The 19855-nt window shown below is 34.0% G+C and overlaps 2 protein-coding genes across 2 annotated transcripts in view; one reads left to right on the top strand and one right to left on the bottom strand.

The window, feature by feature from the left end:
- LOC129790280 (RUS family member 1) overlaps positions 1 to 19855 on the bottom strand; it is a 213192-nt gene that overhangs the window by 77384 nt on the left and 115953 nt on the right. The gene's annotated exons all lie outside the window — the stretch shown is intronic.
- Positions 1 to 19855, top strand: part of LOC129790089 (uncharacterized) — a 177851-nt gene that overhangs the window by 57733 nt on the left and 100263 nt on the right. Inside the window, exons 3-5 of the mRNA XM_055827303.1 lie at positions 7285 to 7486; positions 9392 to 9493; positions 12200 to 12316. Coding sequence (XP_055683278.1) covers positions 7285 to 7486; positions 9392 to 9493; positions 12200 to 12316 — 421 coding nt within the window. The remainder of the gene's footprint in view (positions 1 to 7284; positions 7487 to 9391; positions 9494 to 12199; positions 12317 to 19855) is intronic.

Below are 19855 nucleotides of genomic sequence, written 5' to 3'. Positions count from 1 at the left end.
ATTAAGAAGAAATTTAAATGATTACCTTAAGTATTTTTTTAAGGGTGTCATGAATGATTGACAAAATAATTTCAATGTGGTGCTTCTTTTGATTATCTACGACGTTTTGATTTTTTTAAAATCTTTATCCAGGCTCTTTCAAAGCTCACCTGATCGACTATTCTTTCATTATTATTTTTTTTAAATAATTTTTAAAAATATTAGAAGAATTCTATTCTAAGGAGCTCTTTCCGCATACTTTTCTTTAAATACTGATTTATTTATCTGATTTTAAGATGCCAGTCACCCATAAAAAGTTTAAGCAGTTACAGATTTTCTCTACAGATTAAAAACTTATTTGAAGGTTTAAAACCGTTAAACGTTAGAAAAGAAATGTCAAATGTAAATCAAAATATGTCAAATATAAGAATGGTAAAAGGGAACGTTAGAAAAGAACTGTCAAGCACTATAATCGTCAAATGTTTTAAAGAAAAATCAAACTGAGAAAAGAGGTGTGCAACGCTAAAATCCCTAATCGACCAAATATATTGTGTAAGAAGTCGTCTCAGATCATCGATTCTAGTGATCTCAATGTTATAAACTTCTTCAGTTCAATCACCGTGACTTTAGATAAAAAAAAATCCTTAAATAGTCCCTTGAGTAGATTTTTGGTTACGTCGTCGATTTGACTGCTTCCTCAATGAAAATTTGAATTAATGCAAACTTTTTAGAAAAAAAAAATCTATAGAATTTTCTTCGATAAACCGCCAATATTCGTGTCGACACCTCATGCTGTAATCACTTCTAAAATCTAAAATATTCCTCAACAAATCATCTGCAAATTCCCTAACTTGACTACAATAGGGCCACTATGGAAATTTTATGCCACGAAGAACTATGAGTCAGACAATCTCTTGGTAAAATCTCTGTCCTTGCATGGCAAAAGCTGTGGGAAGATTTTCTCTTTATTTTATATCCATCAATAGATGCTTATATTCTCTCAAATGCTGTATATAACTCTTCTCTTGGACCCTGTGGCAGCAGGCCCTTATGGCACAGAAAGTAGATACCTATAGCGTTCTGAAAGCTCACAACATTGTATCCCAAAGTGAGTTATATGTAGAACAAGTTGTGTGACTTTTTGGAAAATTTATTTTCTATTCTCAGGATTTACAACAATATGCTCCCCAATGTGAGGAATGAAAGAGAATCTTCTTTTTTTTTCATCTGGGCAATAAGCCACTATTTCTTCTTTTCTATGTGCCCAAATGAAAAATTAAAGTAAAAAAGAATCACAGCTAAAAAAGAATGCATTGAAACTCAAAATTCACAATGTTCTATCGTAAAGACGAGATGTGAATTTTTCCCCATAATACACAAAAGTATATATAGAAGAAAATATTGAAGGGAATATACAACACGAAAAGTTGGAGAAGGAACGACAATAACGTGATGTTCTTGCAGCATGAAGAGAATTTCATTTGAAGTCTATCTAGAATTTATTTATCAAAAGCGATATGTATCTTCTCATGTGGTGTATTCTTAATATTAGAAAATGTCACTGCAATGTTTCATGGGTATTGTGAGAAATTATTTTCCTTCTTAGCATTGTACTTTACAAACGGGGAAAACGTGCCCGTCGAAGCTTCGTGCCTTCTAGTAAGGATGATATAAAAAAAAGCTTCTTCAAGTGAAAGAGAAAAGATTTGTATTTTATTTATAGGAGTTTAGTAATATTTATAGAGAAAAAAAAAGTAATGCGCGATGTTTTGTATACATATTTCTCATGAAATTCAAATGAACATCAATATCAGGCATGTCTGTTAAGTGAGACTGTCGAGCTTAAAGAAAAAATTTAATTAATTTACAAATAATGTGTAAATATTTCCATATTTGGATGTTAATCTACAAATGGGTAAAAATGGTAATTTAATTTATTGTTGCCATTGTATTAATATGAAGTGGTATAGAACAAAAGGTAAATTAATCAAGTGGTGGGTAAAAAAATATATAGATAAAGATGACGGATGCTTGTCATTTTTTTTTGTACCATTCTTGGGTAACACCAGGAATGCTGGTGGTGACATCACACGTTAGTTTTATGTCTAAAAACAAATAGCAATGTACGGTAAAGATGAAGATGATACTCATTAAAAGGAATTAGCAGATATGCGCCACATGGATCTTCCATACAATGTGAGGAGCTTTTTCCGTGTAATTGATGACCTTCCTTCAATTCAATCTAATTTACTCTCTACCACCTCAATTATTTCAACTCCTGACGCTGTTTCGTGCGCGATTGTTTAGCTTTATGTGAATTATAATTATCTTGTCACTAACGTATATATTTGCAGAATACCACGATGGCATAATTCACTGAATTTTGCAGAGTTGCTCGAAAAGTAAGAAAAAAAAGCAAAACTATCCATCGTGCGATGTTGGAGAAATTACTCATGCAGATTTCATCTAAATCCCACTAAATCACTAATTGAAAAAAATGGTGATCATCGAACCAAAAAGCAAACCTTGAAAGACGAGACTTTTTTTGCCTATATCCACCTCAAGATCAGAATCTTCCAAAAAAAAAACTCATGTAAACATTTGAAATTCTAAAGATCTTTTAGCTGCGAATTTCTCTTGTGTGTTTTATATGAATTCTTCAAATAACTCGTTTTGCTGAATTTGCATGAAAAATGACACAGAGGAGTAGGTATATGAAGAAAAAAGTGATGTGGGTGTTGATTGTGAAATCAATTAAAAAACATTATTTTTTATTCATCTGAGCTACAGCATTTTTCTCTGATGTAATTTTCTGTTTTTTTTTTCTCCGTATTAAATTGAATTTATTTGAAATATGGGTTAGCAGAGCCATAACACTTTCGTATGGGCGGCAAGTGTGTGCAACAAAGCAAAAAATTCCAATAATCTCTCTATATGTGGAATTGCTCAGTAATTTGTTGCAATATGTTTTGTACGTACGTACAGTGAGAGAAAGATTTTGTCTCGGGAAATGATCGTCTTTTATGGAATAATGTCCTGAAATTTGCTCAATAATATTTAATTAAAATAAACTTTTTGCCAACAGGGGCATAAAAAATATTTTTTTTTAAATTTATTAATCAAATTACTTTATTAAATATATTTTTCTTTAATTCAAAGTTTTATTGGATTAAAAGGAACGAATAAAGAATCAAGATTTATGGTGATTGAGACAGCCTTTTTAACGGCTGTTTTTGAAAATTTTTTGAATAAATCTTACTCTCAACGATTCTTTTCTAATGACATTTTTATTTCTAACGTTCAACGTTTATAGTTTTATGAAAGATGAAAATCTATTTCTTTTTCATTTTTTTTATTAAATTGGCTTAAAAAATGTCTTTTAAATGTAAATGAAAAGGAAAAGAAGAATCTCTTTCAAAGAAAAGCTTCCTAATTGGTTGATAAAATCTGGCAAAGCACTTTCATAGGCTAAACCGATTTTTACGGAAAGGGGTTTCGGTGTATGATTAATTTGAACAGAATATAGTTCTTTTATTTTTCAATAATTGAAATTATTTTAAAAATATAAGTCTATCTTTTCATAATAAAGTTTTCCATTAAAAATAATTTATTCTTTCTTAAAATTTCATAAAAAAGATTCTCAATTAAGAATTTTATTCTATGAATAAAAGACTCAGTTGAGATCATTAAAAATAAAATAAAGAAATATGACATTTTGCAATATCTCGACTTGTAAGAAAAGCCATTAGAATTTTAGAATTCTATTTTTACATCTTGTAGAATCATTTCTGAGCAACATAATGATTCCATAATTCCATCATCACATGTTAGAGAATAATTGTCAGGCATGTAATGAGCTTCTAATGATTTATTTATAAAGAGATTTGTGTGCAAAAACCTGCACCTCACTGTATTTGATTAAAACACGATCACCAGAGTGATGATCATGTTAGACAATCCAATTGGCACCGTTGGTGATCCAAAAGCAACGAGCTGGGGGGATTGGCAATTGAAATTTTTGTATAATACGCAGGAAAAGTCGATCAAGAAAGTTGGTTGAGACATTAACCGTGAAAAGTGTAAGTGAGTCACACATGGAGAATGCGATCGAGAGTGGCGATCTTCACGCAAAAAGCATGTTGTGCAAAGTGTCGCGCAATTGAAATTCAATGCTCTCAATAGTTTATGTTTCCAAGTCAATTGAGGTGGCGCGAGTGAAAAGAAGGCTGTGGGGGCATTGTTCTGTGTCGCAAAAGATCACAATAAACCATTAAAGTGGGATTAAAAAGTTCTCAATCCAGCCAAAGAGAGCGAGAGAGAGATTAAGTGATTGTTGTGACTGAAAGTCATCAATCACTGATTGGGCAGGGAAGAGTTTAGAAATGATCATTTTGTATGTAACTATAATATTTATATTTATGTACATATGTAGCTATGTACAGTACACAATATTTGTATCGTGAGTTGTACAGCAAAGTACCGCGATTAGCAAGAGAGAAAAAAAAAAACATTCATACATTCAACAATGCTGCTTCTTATTTATTGGATCTTGTGAGTTTTGCGATGTGCGATAATTGATCATCATGCAAATAAATTGCAATCTATTGGCGGCAATTTTGTCTTTCAAAGCACCTCGCAAGGAAGAGACTCCAATGTGCCGGCACTTCTATCGTGCTGTGCTTAGCGAGGTGAAGAACGTTTGATACGGAAGTGAATTTGCTGGTGCCTTTTTTCGTACCATCATCGCGATCAATTGGCACTTTTTGTCACATCATTCATCCAACCTCTCGCTGTCCAAGTTCTTGAAGCATCTTCCACAATCAACCTTAATCATGCAATTCCTCAGCAAATTATCTTTTGATTGACATGTGTCAGAAAAAGAAATATTGATCTTTTTTTGTCTCAACTCCATCACTCTTCGTGATATCGCGCTCACAAGCAGCAGCCCAGGTGGTTGAATTGAGGAAAAAATGTGTGTTTGGACAAGCTTACATGGAGTGAAATACAATCGTTGAATTCATAAATTCGTTTGGTAGCCTCAAAATCTTCTATTTGTATTACCTATATTTTAAAAATGTATTTCACAATTGTTTATGCACTGAGAGAATATTTTTTATCATTATTTCACTGCCCACTTTCTTTTCCGCTAGATGGCTTGGATCAACTGTAGAGACATCTAGTGTTAAAATCATTTTTTTTTGTATGATGCTAGATCAGTTTTAGCTACATATAGCTATGAGAAGTATTTAACGGTTAAAACACTCCCTTAAAATTCAGACTTTGATTTTCTTTGAAAATCAAATGAAAGTATTGTCAAATTACATTAAAAATTTTGAAGGTAGAATTTTTTAACGTTAGAATATTGAAACGTCAAACTTTATAAAGAAAACATTAAATTTAGAAAAAGGAAAGTCAAACGTATGAAAAGATATGTCAAAGGAACGTGAAACATTCGATATGAAACGTCAAAAATAAAAATAAGCATTATTCGAATAAGCATCAAACTTTAGAACAAATGTCAATCGATAGAATTGTACATAAAAGTTTGAAGGCGCTAATTCAAAGGCAAAAAGTTTTTATAGGACTTACTTATCTTAATCTTTATAAATTGTTCTTTTAAATTCATTTTTAGACTGCTTTTGACTTGATAAAATCACCCTAGTATAGACTTTTGGCTATATGCTGATGGTTTTGAATTTGAATGAATGAATTTATTTTGGCATGGCCCTATGGAACTACATGAGAACCTTAATGGACTATACATTAGCTGTTTTTAGCTGTCTTCTTTTACTTTTTTGATACTTTTTGTTCTAACTATTGTTTAAATGAAATTATATCTAAGCTCTTACTTTCCTAACAAAATTTCTTCTCACAAACAATTTCATCTCAGTGTTGTCCAACTTTTTCACACGCCACCAAGATGATACTGGCTGCATCAAAGTTCAATTCGTCTCTTTATTCTCTGTCTTACATTGTTATTGACTTAGGTGGTCTCATCCCAACTATTTAATAATTTCTTCAATTTTTTTTGGTACTCCAGCCAGACTCACTTTTTGCTCCCTTTAATTCCATAGAGAACATCTCACGATTTTACAGAAATGATTTGCTATTTTCTGCCAATAGTTTCTCTTGCAAAAAATCACAGTGGCGCTCAAATGAAAGAATTAATATTCTAAATATATACAATCGGGTTTGGTCACATAAAAAACATAAAACGTTAAGGCATTTTCAGTAATTCTCCACCGTGTGAGTTCATGCTGGTAAATATAGGAATGACTTTTTTTTTCATTAGTCAAAACACCATCAGAGAGAACCGGATTCCGTGTGTTATTTGAAGATGCTAATTTTCAATGTAAAATGCAAAGTTCACAGCTTTGTATCGTGAAGAAATGCAAATAGTCCGAGGGAAATTCTTTGTATTTTCATGCAAAAATTTCACTGCAGTGCTAATTGGCAGTAGAAAGAAATTGAAAATTGTCGATGAAAGTAATTCTCTCTCATTACTGTCTCATTAACATATAGTGAAATTTATGTGATGATCTTCAGGAGTTGTTGCAGCAAAATGTCGTGCAAGCGATTATAAACATGCGTAACTATTAGCCTAATTTGAATTTAACACTAGATGTCCTCAATAGACGCGGCCCTCTGGCGTTGGAATTTAAAAAAAAACTTCCCGCCCTTTAATTAAATGGAGAAAATTAGATTGCCTGTAAATGCGTGAGTTAGAATTTCTTCTATGTAGATTATTGGGACTCTGTGAAGAGATGGTAGCTGACAAGACAGCATATACGTAGAAGTATTATAATTGTAATTGAGATGTATTCCCCTCTGAAACGTCATTCACTCTCGTTATTATAATCGCATCTCATGTAATGTTAAATTGTTATTGGGAGGCAGCCAACGCGCACATCTCCCGCTCTCTAGCTCTTTCTCTTCGTATGTAAAGGTACCTACCACTAAAAGAGCTGAAGAAGATGTTGTGAAACAATATTCAAGGTTTCATGTCAGTTTCAGAAGTGTAATCTGTATCTCCTTTGCGATTGCACTGCTTTTTTTTCTCAATTCATTTGTGTTTAAATCCAACCTCCCATTTTAAGTTAGCGCACATCACCATACCTCCAACACACTTTAAGTGTCAGCAAGGAATGGCGGTGCAGCACGAGAGAGGAGCATAAGATGCGAAAATTGCAATTAATTAATTAATTAATGCACTCACATGTGTACATACATTTAAAATTTTCAGTATCAGCAGAGATGAACTCTTTTTGCTCATATGTTCTTTCTTCTTTTTTTTCTTCTTTGCAGGCACATTCACAATCCCACAGAAATGTGGGTTTCGGTTTAAATCGTGAGGTGTTTTTTCTCAATCTCGAGGATGGCTACTTTGGCTGCCAAGTAAACGAATCCACAGATTACTTGCAACTATATGAGCTGTCCAAGTTGTGCGACGGCCAATCAGACTGCTATCTGGGATCGGATGAATTGAGTGATAAGCTGAAATGTTCAAGTAAGTTGGATTTCTCGTTTCCTCCCCAAACGCAATGCACAATTTCAAAACTTCTCTTCGATTCTACTTGCACTCTTGACGCCACACACACGTACCTACCTTACATTACACCTCAAGGGGGTACTCATTGAGAGAATTATTTGTCCACGTAACACAAATGCACTCAAATGCGCGTGTTTTTTGTTAGAATCTTCAGTAGTGTGCTAAACATGTTAGAGGGTCTCTTGCAATGTTGCCACATAACATACTTTTGGCCTGATGAGATGGCATTTTGAATTTTTCAGAGTCACTAAACATTTTAACGTGGACAAAGCGGTGTTTGTGTATTCTAGATGAGTAGACACTATAAAGAACAACCATAAACACTTTAAATAAGTTAAGTAAAACATTAATGGGAAAGCATATAGTTGTAAAATTTACTCAAATGTCTTCTTTTACTTCTAATTTGCACATTTAGGTTGAAAGAAAAAAAAATCTTTACAACTTTTACAAAATAAGGTCATTTTAAATTCAATCTCCAATGCAGAGAAACGCATTCTGCGTGTTATGTCCCTGAGATGGAAGAAAATGTTTATTTAATGTGAAGCTGCATAATAATGGACCACATAAATGATTATTTATTCAAGCCGTAAAAAAATTATATTGAGCAATAAAAAAATAGACAATGTGCATTGATTTTAAATGTTACATAGGGGAGACTGGGGCAAAGAAAGTCGGACAAAAGTTTAGGAACGATTGTTAAGTTCGAAAAGCTCAATAGTATTGAGGGAAATTTCGCGCTTTACAGCAATATTTTAGATAGTTTTACTGAAATTCGATTTTTTTGAGTTTCAAAAAAGCTACTGCCAAAAACTTCACATTTTCCATTTGGAAAACTGAAGAAAAAAAAACAGGTTAAAGATTTGCTCAAAAATGTTAATAATGACGTCATAATTGTGTTCTTGTCCCTTTTAATACATAAATGATTTATACGAATTGTACGCGCGATTGCGTAATCTTTCGTACTGACCTTGAAAGATAAGTAGATTTATGTTAAAATATAGCCAATCCCGGTCGAAGGGACAAAATTTTTGTCCCTCCCTCGTGGAATCTCTGCGCCGGATGCAACGATGAATGAATGAATAGATGTGCACGTGGTGCACTAAAGTTCCCTTTCCAACACCTTTTTTATTACTAAATTTCACCTTACAGATTTTTCTAAGTTCTTAATTCACTTATGCACTTTCTCCTCACTATTTGAGCAACTTTCAAGTCCCTTTTTCCTGCAATTAATCACGAAATAAATGCTTCACCTCGAGAGTCAGAATTTTCACGCGTCTTTTTGCTCTTACATCAAAAACGGAAGTGACTCTGACACCCGAGGTGAAGTTTCACCTCAATTGACAGCGTCAATTTTAGGCTGCGTATCAAAATATGCTCCAGCATCGCCAACACGAATGTTTCATCGTTGATTTCTGGGAAGGATTTTTATGGATTATGCATTAAAAGGGACAAAAACACAATTATGACGTCATTGTTTGCATTTTCACACAAATATTTCCTTAATTTTCTCACAATTTCTGAGTGAAAAATGAAAATTGTTTTAGCGATATTTTATCTTGTATTTATTCTATTGAAAGAGATAATTTCCATTATGTAGAAAAAAAATCAATTCCTTTGAAATTTGACGTTTTTCTTGACACTTTTGTATGACTTTCTTAACTCCGGTCTCCTCTAAAAATTGTAATTATTTTTTAAATATTTTTACTTTACTACAGTCAGCTCAAAAATAGCAAAAATAACCCTCAATGACATACCCCTTGGTGGACATTTGATTTAAGGGGTATTGATGTGAATTTGTTCTTGGTATATATCTTGTTATTTTTTTTTTAATTCACCTGTCTTCTCTCATGTCTTTCATTGCAGATGATTGCGACAAGGATGGCACAGTATGCTCCAATGGAGCTTGCTTGGACTCTCAATGTCACTGTAATGATGGTTTCGGTGGATGTAATTGCCAAGTGCCAGGTAATAAATACGCGCAACTTCTCTTTTTCATCGCTTCGCGCGAGAATTTCGATATACACAAATTTTGCATTTTCAAGAAGTTTCGGCCCAAACATACATAATTTATTGTATATCATTAAATTCGGTATGTGCGTGTCTCGGGTGACCATTCAAATTTATTCTTTGCGCTTCGATGGCAGAGTTAATCACTGTTTAGAGTAGACCTTTCACGATACCCATGGGTGTATTCAATTACACTTGTTGAATTTTGAGCAGGTAAATTGTGCAAAAATGCTAAAGAAATAGCGGAGATGATGATGGAGTGCGGGTAAAAATTGAGTGATTATGGGAGCGGACTCCCCTAATTCCCTTTTTTGCATTTTTCATCATTTTGTCAGAATTAATTCACAACACGGTTTGTCTCGCATAAATGGGAAGTTCTCGATGCGGTGGGAAAGGCAGATGCTACATATCGTAACATCAAAAGCTAATATATACATTGTATGTATTATATATAGTATTTTGCGACACAGCTGATGATGATGAATGTTCGTGTGATCAGAATCTGCCAAATTTGGATGTCATTGATCATTTTGTAGCTTCAATCAAGCGCATGTTTTGGATGGGTTTCGTGTTACAATCAAATCGTGTGACCGCGAGAGGTGCAAAAGGGGGGTTCTTGCAATTAAAATCGCGATGAAGTTCACACGCGGAGTCCAGGAGAGCTTTTACGGGGTAAAATGGAAATAATTTAGCTAAATTGTGAACATGCTTTCAATTACCGTCCTAAATTATACGTACTTAAACTGAAATAGACGTGCATCACGCCTTTTGTGGTTAGTTGGAAGTAACATTGAAGGGTCTCTCTTGTGGGTACACAGCATGGTGGGTTCTGCGATCGAGACTTCTTTTTGCCAAAGACCAGGATGCGGGGGAATAAGATCAAGCAACAAACCAACTGATGAATCAGCACGAATTGGCTTCAATAGTCAACAATTGCACATATGGCTCACATAGAGGAGATTACATTTTCTCGGGCAAAATCAGACAACATCCTTCCACTTTAACGTAAATGTGTAGCAATAATTGCCGAGGAAGATTATCTCACAGATTTCTCAACTCATCAATACGAGACAATCCCAGGCTCCATCTCTTTCGCGGGGAAGATTTCTGATGGGTAACTCTTTTGCGCGCGCAATTGGTCTTTATTGCAAAAGTCCTTGAGACAATGATACATTCTTACGGTTTGAATACAATGTTAATGCTCACGTGTGACCTTTGGGTTAATGACCAGGGATTTTGCGCTAATTATTTGTTTTTCAAGGAGAAGATTCAATTTTTTCTGAATGATATTAAGCGAGGAAGTCAAAGAAAATCTTGAGAAATTAGAAGAGAAATTGAAAAAATTAGGCAGAAAAATAATTTATTAATTTTAAATTTTATGTTCATAATCATTGAAAGAACGTTAGGCACAACTAATAGATTTCTAAAAGGAGTTTATTCACTAATTTATGGTCTAATCTCTATAAATTAAAAGATAGATTTGTTCGAGAAAGATCAAGTATTCAAGGGTTTAATTAATGAATTAAAAGAACTAATTTAAATTAGACATAAGATTTATTTTTAAATTTTCAAATCAAATTGAAGAACTTTAATTTTTGATTTAATATTGTCTACGTTATTGAGAAAATATTTTTCAAAAATGAACTAAAGTGTGGGTCGTTATGAACTTTAATCTTTAATTCAACGAACTTTGTATGAAAGATATTTATTGTTTATTGTAATTCACGGTAAACTTAAAATTTTTCCAGTGTGTCGAAAACCTTTCATATTGGATTGAAATTCAAACAATTCGTGATTCAATTAAAGTTCCAAGAAATAAGTTCAATTTAAATTAAGCTACAAATGGTGTGAAAGGGTACACGAGAAGGTGCCCAATGAAGTTTTGTTCAAATATCTCCATAATATGGGATAGCAATTGCTACTTTAGCCGTAATAGAGTGGTTTGCTGTCTGGTTTTCTTAAGCAAAATTAACAGTTCCACGCCCACAAATGAGCCAATTTTTACTTTTAACTCCTTATGCTCATACTGAAGTACACCCAACCAACCAAGAAGGATGGGGGGAAAGCTCGGAAATGCGGGGAAAGAACACTGAGAGGTACAACCGTTGTTGGTAGCTCTTGGCCATGTTCCTTTCTGTTCTTTTTTTTATTTTTAAGTAAAATCCCCTTGCGAACAAGGGGTAATAAATAAATTGGCACGAATAAATATAAAACTCTTTTTGATATCTATTTTACCTTTTGATGCATTAAATGTTGAAGAAGTCTAAAAAGCCTCCGGTGAAGGGGTTTATTTTTTACAGTGTGTCCCATTGCGGAATGTTCTTTGAATCTTCTCTAAGAAGTCCAATGGTTGCGCCGAGTGGTTGCCGATTGCAATCCACGGCGTGTTGGATGAAGGTCAATGAAGATATAAAAATCCAGTACGACAAGGGGGCAATACGTATTGCAAGATTAAATGGTACACGTTAGTGAGCTTTTAAGCAAATAATCACGCAAAATAGGCGATAAGGAAAAGTGATTGCGAATTGGAAGCGCGATGTTTAATTAATCATTCAATCCTTTGTTTTTTTTTCTTTCTTTCTTTTATTGTACATTAATTAATTTATTTCAAAAGAAGAAGAAGAAAAAAATAAGTAAAACAATAATTGTCCATTTTCATTGCAGATGAGAATGAGTGCAAGTATCGACCTTGCGATGTATTTGCCCACTGCACAAATACTCTGGGTAGCTTTACGTGTACCTGCTTTCCCGGGTATCGTGGCAATGGTCTTCACTGCGAAGGTGAGTTGTTTATTGGAAAAATGTTGTGTTTGAAATTTAATTGTGATGTGCACTGGTGATGTCTTGTTGTCATTTGGCGCCAATTAAGATTTATGCCGCAGTGAACAAGAATTGCGATTTTAATTCACCATGTAATTATACACATGTTGATTTAGCTGGATTTGTTGTTGATTCAGCTGATATTGCTGCGGTAGTGAGGAGAAATGAGTGAATGCGCGCACACACAAGAAGAGATTCGCACAGCCGGAGTTATGTCAATTATACCTGGGCGGAAGGTAGCTGGTGCGAGGGAATCCGCGGGTGAATGCGACGTTGAACTTGACAAGAAATGCTTGTGCACACGCGGAGAGAAAGAGCGCGGATTTTGTTATATGAAGAAAGGTCGTACGGTAAACCGTTAGGCTATTACTCTTTCGCGATTCTGCCGTATTACCTACCTTCCATGCCCAATGATGATCGCGATGACGAAATGCGTGGAAAATTATTTAGACTTCCACGGTGCGTGTTTGCGTGTGCGAGATCAAATAGGTGGAGATGCTTTGAAATTGACTTTAGATATATCTTCTATGCATGTAAGCACACACCATTTCCAACTTGTGCCACTACAATATTTTTGCATTTTATATGAAAAATTTCCTCTTGCAGTGGCACTCGTGGGATTAACCCCAAGTGCTACCTACCTCCAGATTACCTATATGGTATGTTTTGAAACAAGTGTCTACCGCTTGGGATACATGCGAAAGGAGGAATAATCACTTTAATCAATTTCAAACAAACGCGCCAACGTGCCCTTCCCTGAAGCCAAAGACTTTTTTTCCACAAAGGGGATGCTTTGTGCAGAATATTAATTAAATTTTATATTAATTGAAATTCCCTCAGTCAGATTCTTTAATGCATCCTCTGCAAATCCTGCCATAGATTGCAAAGGATAAGAACTATTCATTCACTTCAAATGGAAGCACTGCATTTATGTCTTGATTAATTGATTTTTAGAATTGATTCACTTCTTAATTACCCATTAAAATGAATGAATTTATCTGTTCGGCGGTGAACATAAAATTAATGTAGAGCAAGAGTGATTTTAATTATCTCTATTTATTGATTTTAATTCAAATGATTCAAATAATGTTTAGAAAAGTAAAAGTTTTCATGGAAAAGCTTTCAGTTGTCGTTTTAAGATCATTCCATGAAAATTAGGGTTGTGAGCTATTTTATAAAAACAATTGAATATCTCAAAATTATCTCACCTAAAAATCCTTAAACTTGGTTTAAAGAGTTTTTATATTTTCGAGAAATTTTAATCTGATTTTAATAGAATAAAAATCAAATGGAACTTTTCTTAATTTCCCTTAAGTTCTAAGCTAATTTTAAAGGATTAAAAATGAAAATAAGATTAAAACTTGGATTAAAATAACCGGTTGAAGTTTGATTTGAAATTCATTTATTATCCCAGCGGGCACAAATGTAAGATTTTATAAAGATATCTCAAGATTAATCTTAAAATTGGTACAATTATCACACGAAATCCTTACTCTGTGCCAGATGGGATATTTCATTTTCTCCTAATGCTTGATTTCCTTCATGTCCTTCATACGGTTTTAAAACCTTTGTCATTGAAAAGCTCACTAAAATCAATTTATAAGCAAAAATCTTTTAACCCTTTAAGGTTTTTTGGGTCATACGCTGACCCAAACGTGAAACATTTTATTTTTTCAATTATTTATGAATGCAATTGTTTTTCCATGTTACAAATGAATCAAATTCACGCATAAGGGGTCAAAGGAGACGTTCTGAGTGAGAAAAGTCCTCTAAAAAAATTCATAGAATAAAAATCGCAATAAAAGAGCGCATGTTTCAATGTTTTTATGTTTCACGTTGGACGTTAAAGGGTTAAAAAGAACAGTAAAAAACAGAAAATTATAATTATCTCAACTTTAATTAATTCCTTTGAACCCACGCATAATCTTTGATTTAATTCCCAATTAAGATTAGGAAAAACAAGTTTAAAAATCAGTGATCAAATAAAATCATGGAAAGTGTGGCAAAACCACAATGTTGCATCATATGCATAACACTTTGATGTGCCCACTGAAGAAAGCTTTATTGCTGAGTGTTTAGACTACAAATTTAAATCTGGTTTTATCACTCCCATCCTTAATTAAAATACCCTCACAGTGGATTAGCACAAGGTATTTGCGCTATGAATATTAATTTCTTTCAAGAAGAGAGTGAAAACTAGTTTCTCATTTCTTAAGTACGCTCACCATCTCTCGCGATGTGATTATATTTTAAGTGGCTATTGACACAATCTTCAAGTAAAATATACCTAATCGTTTAACATGGCGGCTGCGGTGCAAAATTCCATTGAATCCAGCCGTCTGTCGTTCCGTCTAATTGATCAGGGGAGCGTCAATGATCACATTGAATGTCTGATCATTCATGACTTCTATTGTAGAGCTAATCTTTTCAAAGTAATTCACGCTTATTCCACGAGCATTGACCCGTATTGTAAAAAAAAAGATGCCTGATGCGGTGGGTACCATTGGTGGGGGCATTTTGAGAAAGGGAGACGCGCGGCATAACCTCAAACATCCCAGACGTTTTTATTGATAATGACCCTCAATCTCTGTCCAATTAACAATACAATTAGCGGGTTATTTTTACGACTTTTCCTCATACCTTCGTTATATTGCCTTTCTTGAAGCTTTCTTTCCTCTGCGGATGGGTTTATTAGGTCTCTATTGTAGAGTGCGCTATGTGGAAGAAGCCACCATGGGTTCTGTTAACTATATACATACGTACAGTACAGTACGTATATAAGTAGTGAAGAATTGAGAAAATTTCTTCAATTTCCTCAGCAAATTCTTCACATTAAGTGGTCAAGAAAGTAATATTATTTGAGGATTATTATCCACAACAATCTCTCCTCATTCCTTAAAGAATATTATGGAAACATCTATCTCTCAGAGGATTATTTTTTCTTACAAATAGCATATGCTTGGTCTATGCTCGACAATACTGTTCTCGGTGATGTCATAATTGAGGAAATTGTATATACAAAATAATTGTGTAAACTGTAAAAGTGACGTGACTGGAGGGAGTTAAGCTTACTGTAGGAGGTGTGTCTAATTGTATGAAATAGGATCATTTTCTATTTGACAATTTAATGCTTGAGAACACCGATGAGAAAGGCAACATGAAGATAGTTTTGTATGCTGCGATTATCGAAATTATCGTGTTATCTAACTTCTTTAACCGTCAATTGCCTCGCCGAGTGATCTTGAAATTGTTGGAAAAAAAATGGATGCACAGTGATCATGTGAATTAAGAAAAAATGAAGAAACGTACTGCACTGTTATTGTGCACACGGCATCGTGTCTCAAAGAAGCCAAACGTAGGGTTAATCGTGAAATTTGTAGAGAAGGATCACAACGAGACTTCGAAAGAACAATCGATTCCTCGATTGATAGACGACAGTTGGTCAATCTAAATTAATTTGAATTTAGGAATATCGATCAGGCTAACCCAGTACGGTCGGTTGGCCCAACAGTCCCTTAGCTCGTTATTGAAAATTATATATTTTTTTAAATTTATTCTTTCAAAAATATCGAGTCAGAATTAATACTGAACCATCTCTTAATGGTTACCTAATATTTCTCGACCACCAAAAGTCCTAAAAGATTCACACTTCACAGGATCAGAAATCAGAACGAAAAAGCAAAAATATCAAAGTCCGGATATTGGGTCTAATTCAGCGATCAAGAAACCCTTGAAATCTTTAAATTGTGTACTGAAATTTCAAGATTTCAAGTGAATTTCAAGGGTTTCTTGGTCGCTGAATAAGACCCATTATGCCTAAAATTTATCTTATTTGTGCTCAAAGAAATCTCCGAAAATTATCAAAATTTCAATGGACTTCAAAAATGAAGGAAAACTTCTTGATCAATTTTCGTGAATAACCCTTTAAGAATTTTTTATGTTAAAAAAATGTAGAAGTAAAAATTGTATAGGGATCGACCTTGTGCATCCATAGTAATAAATTCGCGATTAATCATTCAACCTCCTCCTTCCTCTGTGGATTCTTTCGCTTGCGATCTTGGTTTGATTGTTGATCTCGCAGAAGGAGAGCAAAATAAAATTAACTGTACAAGAAATGGAAGAATATTTTGTGTCTGGTCAGAGAGATGTGAATCAATTTCCCCCTCATGGGAGCCATTGCCCAAAGGAGCGGCGGCGAGAGAGGTAAAGGTAACACAACATATGAAGATGGACAGTGCGAGATTTGAAGATCGAAACAAGATAATATTCTTTACTTCCCCACTCATTTATTTGAGTGACTCTGATTCTCTATATATCATTAAAATACAAGTTCGCTATTTTTTTTGTACTCCACCCATCTCCAGTGTCTCACACATTAAATTCTTCGATCTGTCTTCATCTTTTTTTTCCACGTTTTTTTTTACTCTCCTCTTTCTCATCCATTGGAATGAGTAGAATGTTGTTACATTTTATGTGTAAAGATCTGTGTAAATAAAAGTAAGAAGAGTATCACTTTTTTTTTTCTTACCTGACCATCAACTTCCTCACGTGGAGGGCAAGGCAAGAAGAAAACAAAAAAAACAAGAATCAGCTACTGTTGATGGATTTTTCGAAGAAGTTAAAATCAATTTGAGAACACGCACCCCGGTGTGAGGTATTTTGTGTATCGGCAAAAGGAGAAAACAACGTGTGTGATGATGATGATCGAAAAGGGGATCAGCCTCTGGAGAATTCGTAAAAATGCAACAGCAGCAAAAGGTCTCACCTAAATGACATTAATTGACTTGATGTGGTGGAATTATGTTTTCAAAATTGATGGAATAGATGTTTGTGTGCGTGCTCAAGTGGATTTCCTTGTCATTGCCATCGTACCATGACCTAGCAAGAAAATGGTAAAAGGGTAAACACTATGATTACTATGAGGGGTATATCATTCTAAAATTCTATTGTCTTGACCACTTGCCGAAAGATTAATTCTTTTGATAGAGATTTCTTTGCGTTTGACGACTGTAATGTGCTATTTTACATGTATTAAAAAAAATATAGGTATTTGTGAGCTTTCGCTGGACTGAAAAGCCCAATATAAATGACAGAAAAAGTTTTATTTTACTAACCAAAATTGAATGAATCCGATTATGGGTAGAATTTTATAACTTCTTACGTGAATTTTCAAGAATTTAGGTTTAGAATTGAATTTTTTAGATAGTTTTGAAGTCAGACTTTGCGAAAATTTCAAAATTACTTGTGAAAATCTGGATTAAAATCTCTTTCGGCTGCTTCTGTTGTTCACAGTTTATTCAAAGTACGAGAATAATATTCTTACGCTTCTTATAAGAAAAAATGTCTTGCAAAATCTTTTAAAATTCCCAGAAGAAAGCATTAAAATGGAATAATTTGAATGTCATAAATCAAACTCTAATACTACACACAATGTAGTTAAAAAAAAATCATGCAAATTGTAGGATTCTCTGCTGAACTAACGCTTTAGCAGACTAAGGAATGTTGATTTTCTTCTTACACGTTTTCTTAATTGGTCTTATTGTAAAGTTCGGTCATTCAGAGCTTTTTAAAATTCCTTCTTCTAGTACTACTGCATGGGTAATCCTTATTCAATGAACCATAAAATTCTGCATTGGTATGCCCTCTTGATTACCAATTTAGTCGTCTCTCCCTCCGCGAGGGAATTCACAAGATGTTTTCTATTTAGATACAATTTAAAATCAAATAAGCCAATTGTCCTCATCTCCCTTTCGTTCGTTGCGTTGAAATTCCTTGTTGCTTTTGTGTTGTGAACGGGGGGGGTATGACGAAGAAAAAATGACGTGTTAGTATTTTCCAGAAAGGTGACTCAAGGAAATTTCACGCAAGAAGAGAAGAAGACATTTTGTATATGACTTCATTAAAATGGTAAAAAGGACATGCAATTTATGGGGGTATTCAATTGCATTTTACCATTGCCAAAGAGCCAAAGAGATGGCTGAACAATCATTTTATACAACAAGTAACCATAATTTTCTCTTCCTCCTCAATCACTCGTCAGAGACGCACATTCACTATTCCTTGAGCATTTTAATGGCAATGTGTGACGATAAAGAGATGGTAATGCGTGTCGTGTGATCATTGATGCATTGATTTTAACGATGGATTGACGTGAGTTTTGCATTCTGTAGCATTTCATCCTACACACAGACACACGTGAATCTCCATAATCTCAAGAGGAGGATTCAATTTGAAATTGTGCTACTGAACGGATTATGGTAATTCCATGCTGTGTTAGAAATGCATAAAGATTTATCTTGTGTTGGATTCCATACATATCGTGCTAAAGGATGAACTATTTTTTTTCTTAACCCGTCTGTGTGGTGGTGGTCAGTGGCATCTTGCAGTCCAATAAAGAAAAAAAAATGCTCGAGATCTCAACATAATGATTGATGAATTGATATGTGGAGTTCACATGGTGAAGAACATTAATACGGAAGTTTTGTGAGATTGGTTACAAGCGGCAAATATCCGCGGCATTAATGTTAATCATTTGGCGGAATACTTGTATGTGCGGCAACAAAAGGTGCATATGGGCAGGCGAGAGCCTCTCCTAAGATCTTACCCTAACAGTGCTTTTAATGAAGCTCACAAAACACGTGCTGAAAGCCACTAACGTGACTTATTGCCATGCACAAATCGTTGCTCTCTATCTTTTAGAGAAGTTTCTCATTTCTTTTTTTTCACCAAGAGCTTAGTGTGTGGTGCTCCTATGGGTTGTAGCTTCAGTATTCAGCACACTCTGTGTGCAGTGTTGGGAGAGTCATAAAGTCCTGCTAAGATATTGTTCTGGGAAGACATGGCAAAAGAAGTTGGAGGCTGTGTATAATATCTTTTTCACATGCATGTTTATCACTTTTATATCAAATTGTTCTCTTGTGATGCTAAATTGCCGACACAAAATCAAAACATAAATATGTGCTAGAACATGAGGAAAATTGCAAGCAAAAACATTTGAAAATTTTTTGTTTTGCAAAAAAGATGCGCTAAAAACCGTTAAAATTGTTGTTTTTAAATTCTTATTACAATAAGAGTTTAGTAGAATTTTTATTATTTTATTCTTCAACGTAAAAGTAAGTTTTATTAAAATGGAGTTCTAGAATACCTACAGTTTTTTTCTTTTAATTTTTAATTTTTTAAAATTTCTCCCTAGTACTTTTTATCGTTAAATTATGTCAAAGGAGTTTATTCGTTTTTGTATGAAACAATCCCTCATTCTGAGAAAAAATCAGGTTAATCGTCATCTTCTAGAAAATAACAAACTCGAAATAGAAAAAGAAAATGCCAGAATTCTTCTCATTTTCCACTGAAATTAAGTGAGGAATACGTCAAATATTTGCCTGAAAATGTAAGAAATGACGTCATTGTTGTGCTTTTTTGTTCGAAGCAATGGAAATCTTGTCAAAAATTATCGGCAAAGTATTTAATATAAATATTTCATAGGTAGGTACATAAAAAGAG

The sequence above is a fragment of the Lutzomyia longipalpis genome, chromosome 2 (assembly GCF_024334085.1).
Source record: "Lutzomyia longipalpis isolate SR_M1_2022 chromosome 2, ASM2433408v1".
NCBI lineage: Eukaryota > Metazoa > Arthropoda > Insecta > Diptera > Psychodidae > Lutzomyia > Lutzomyia longipalpis.
Note: the sequence above shows the minus strand (reverse complement) of the source record. Positions and strands in the feature narration are given on the sequence as shown.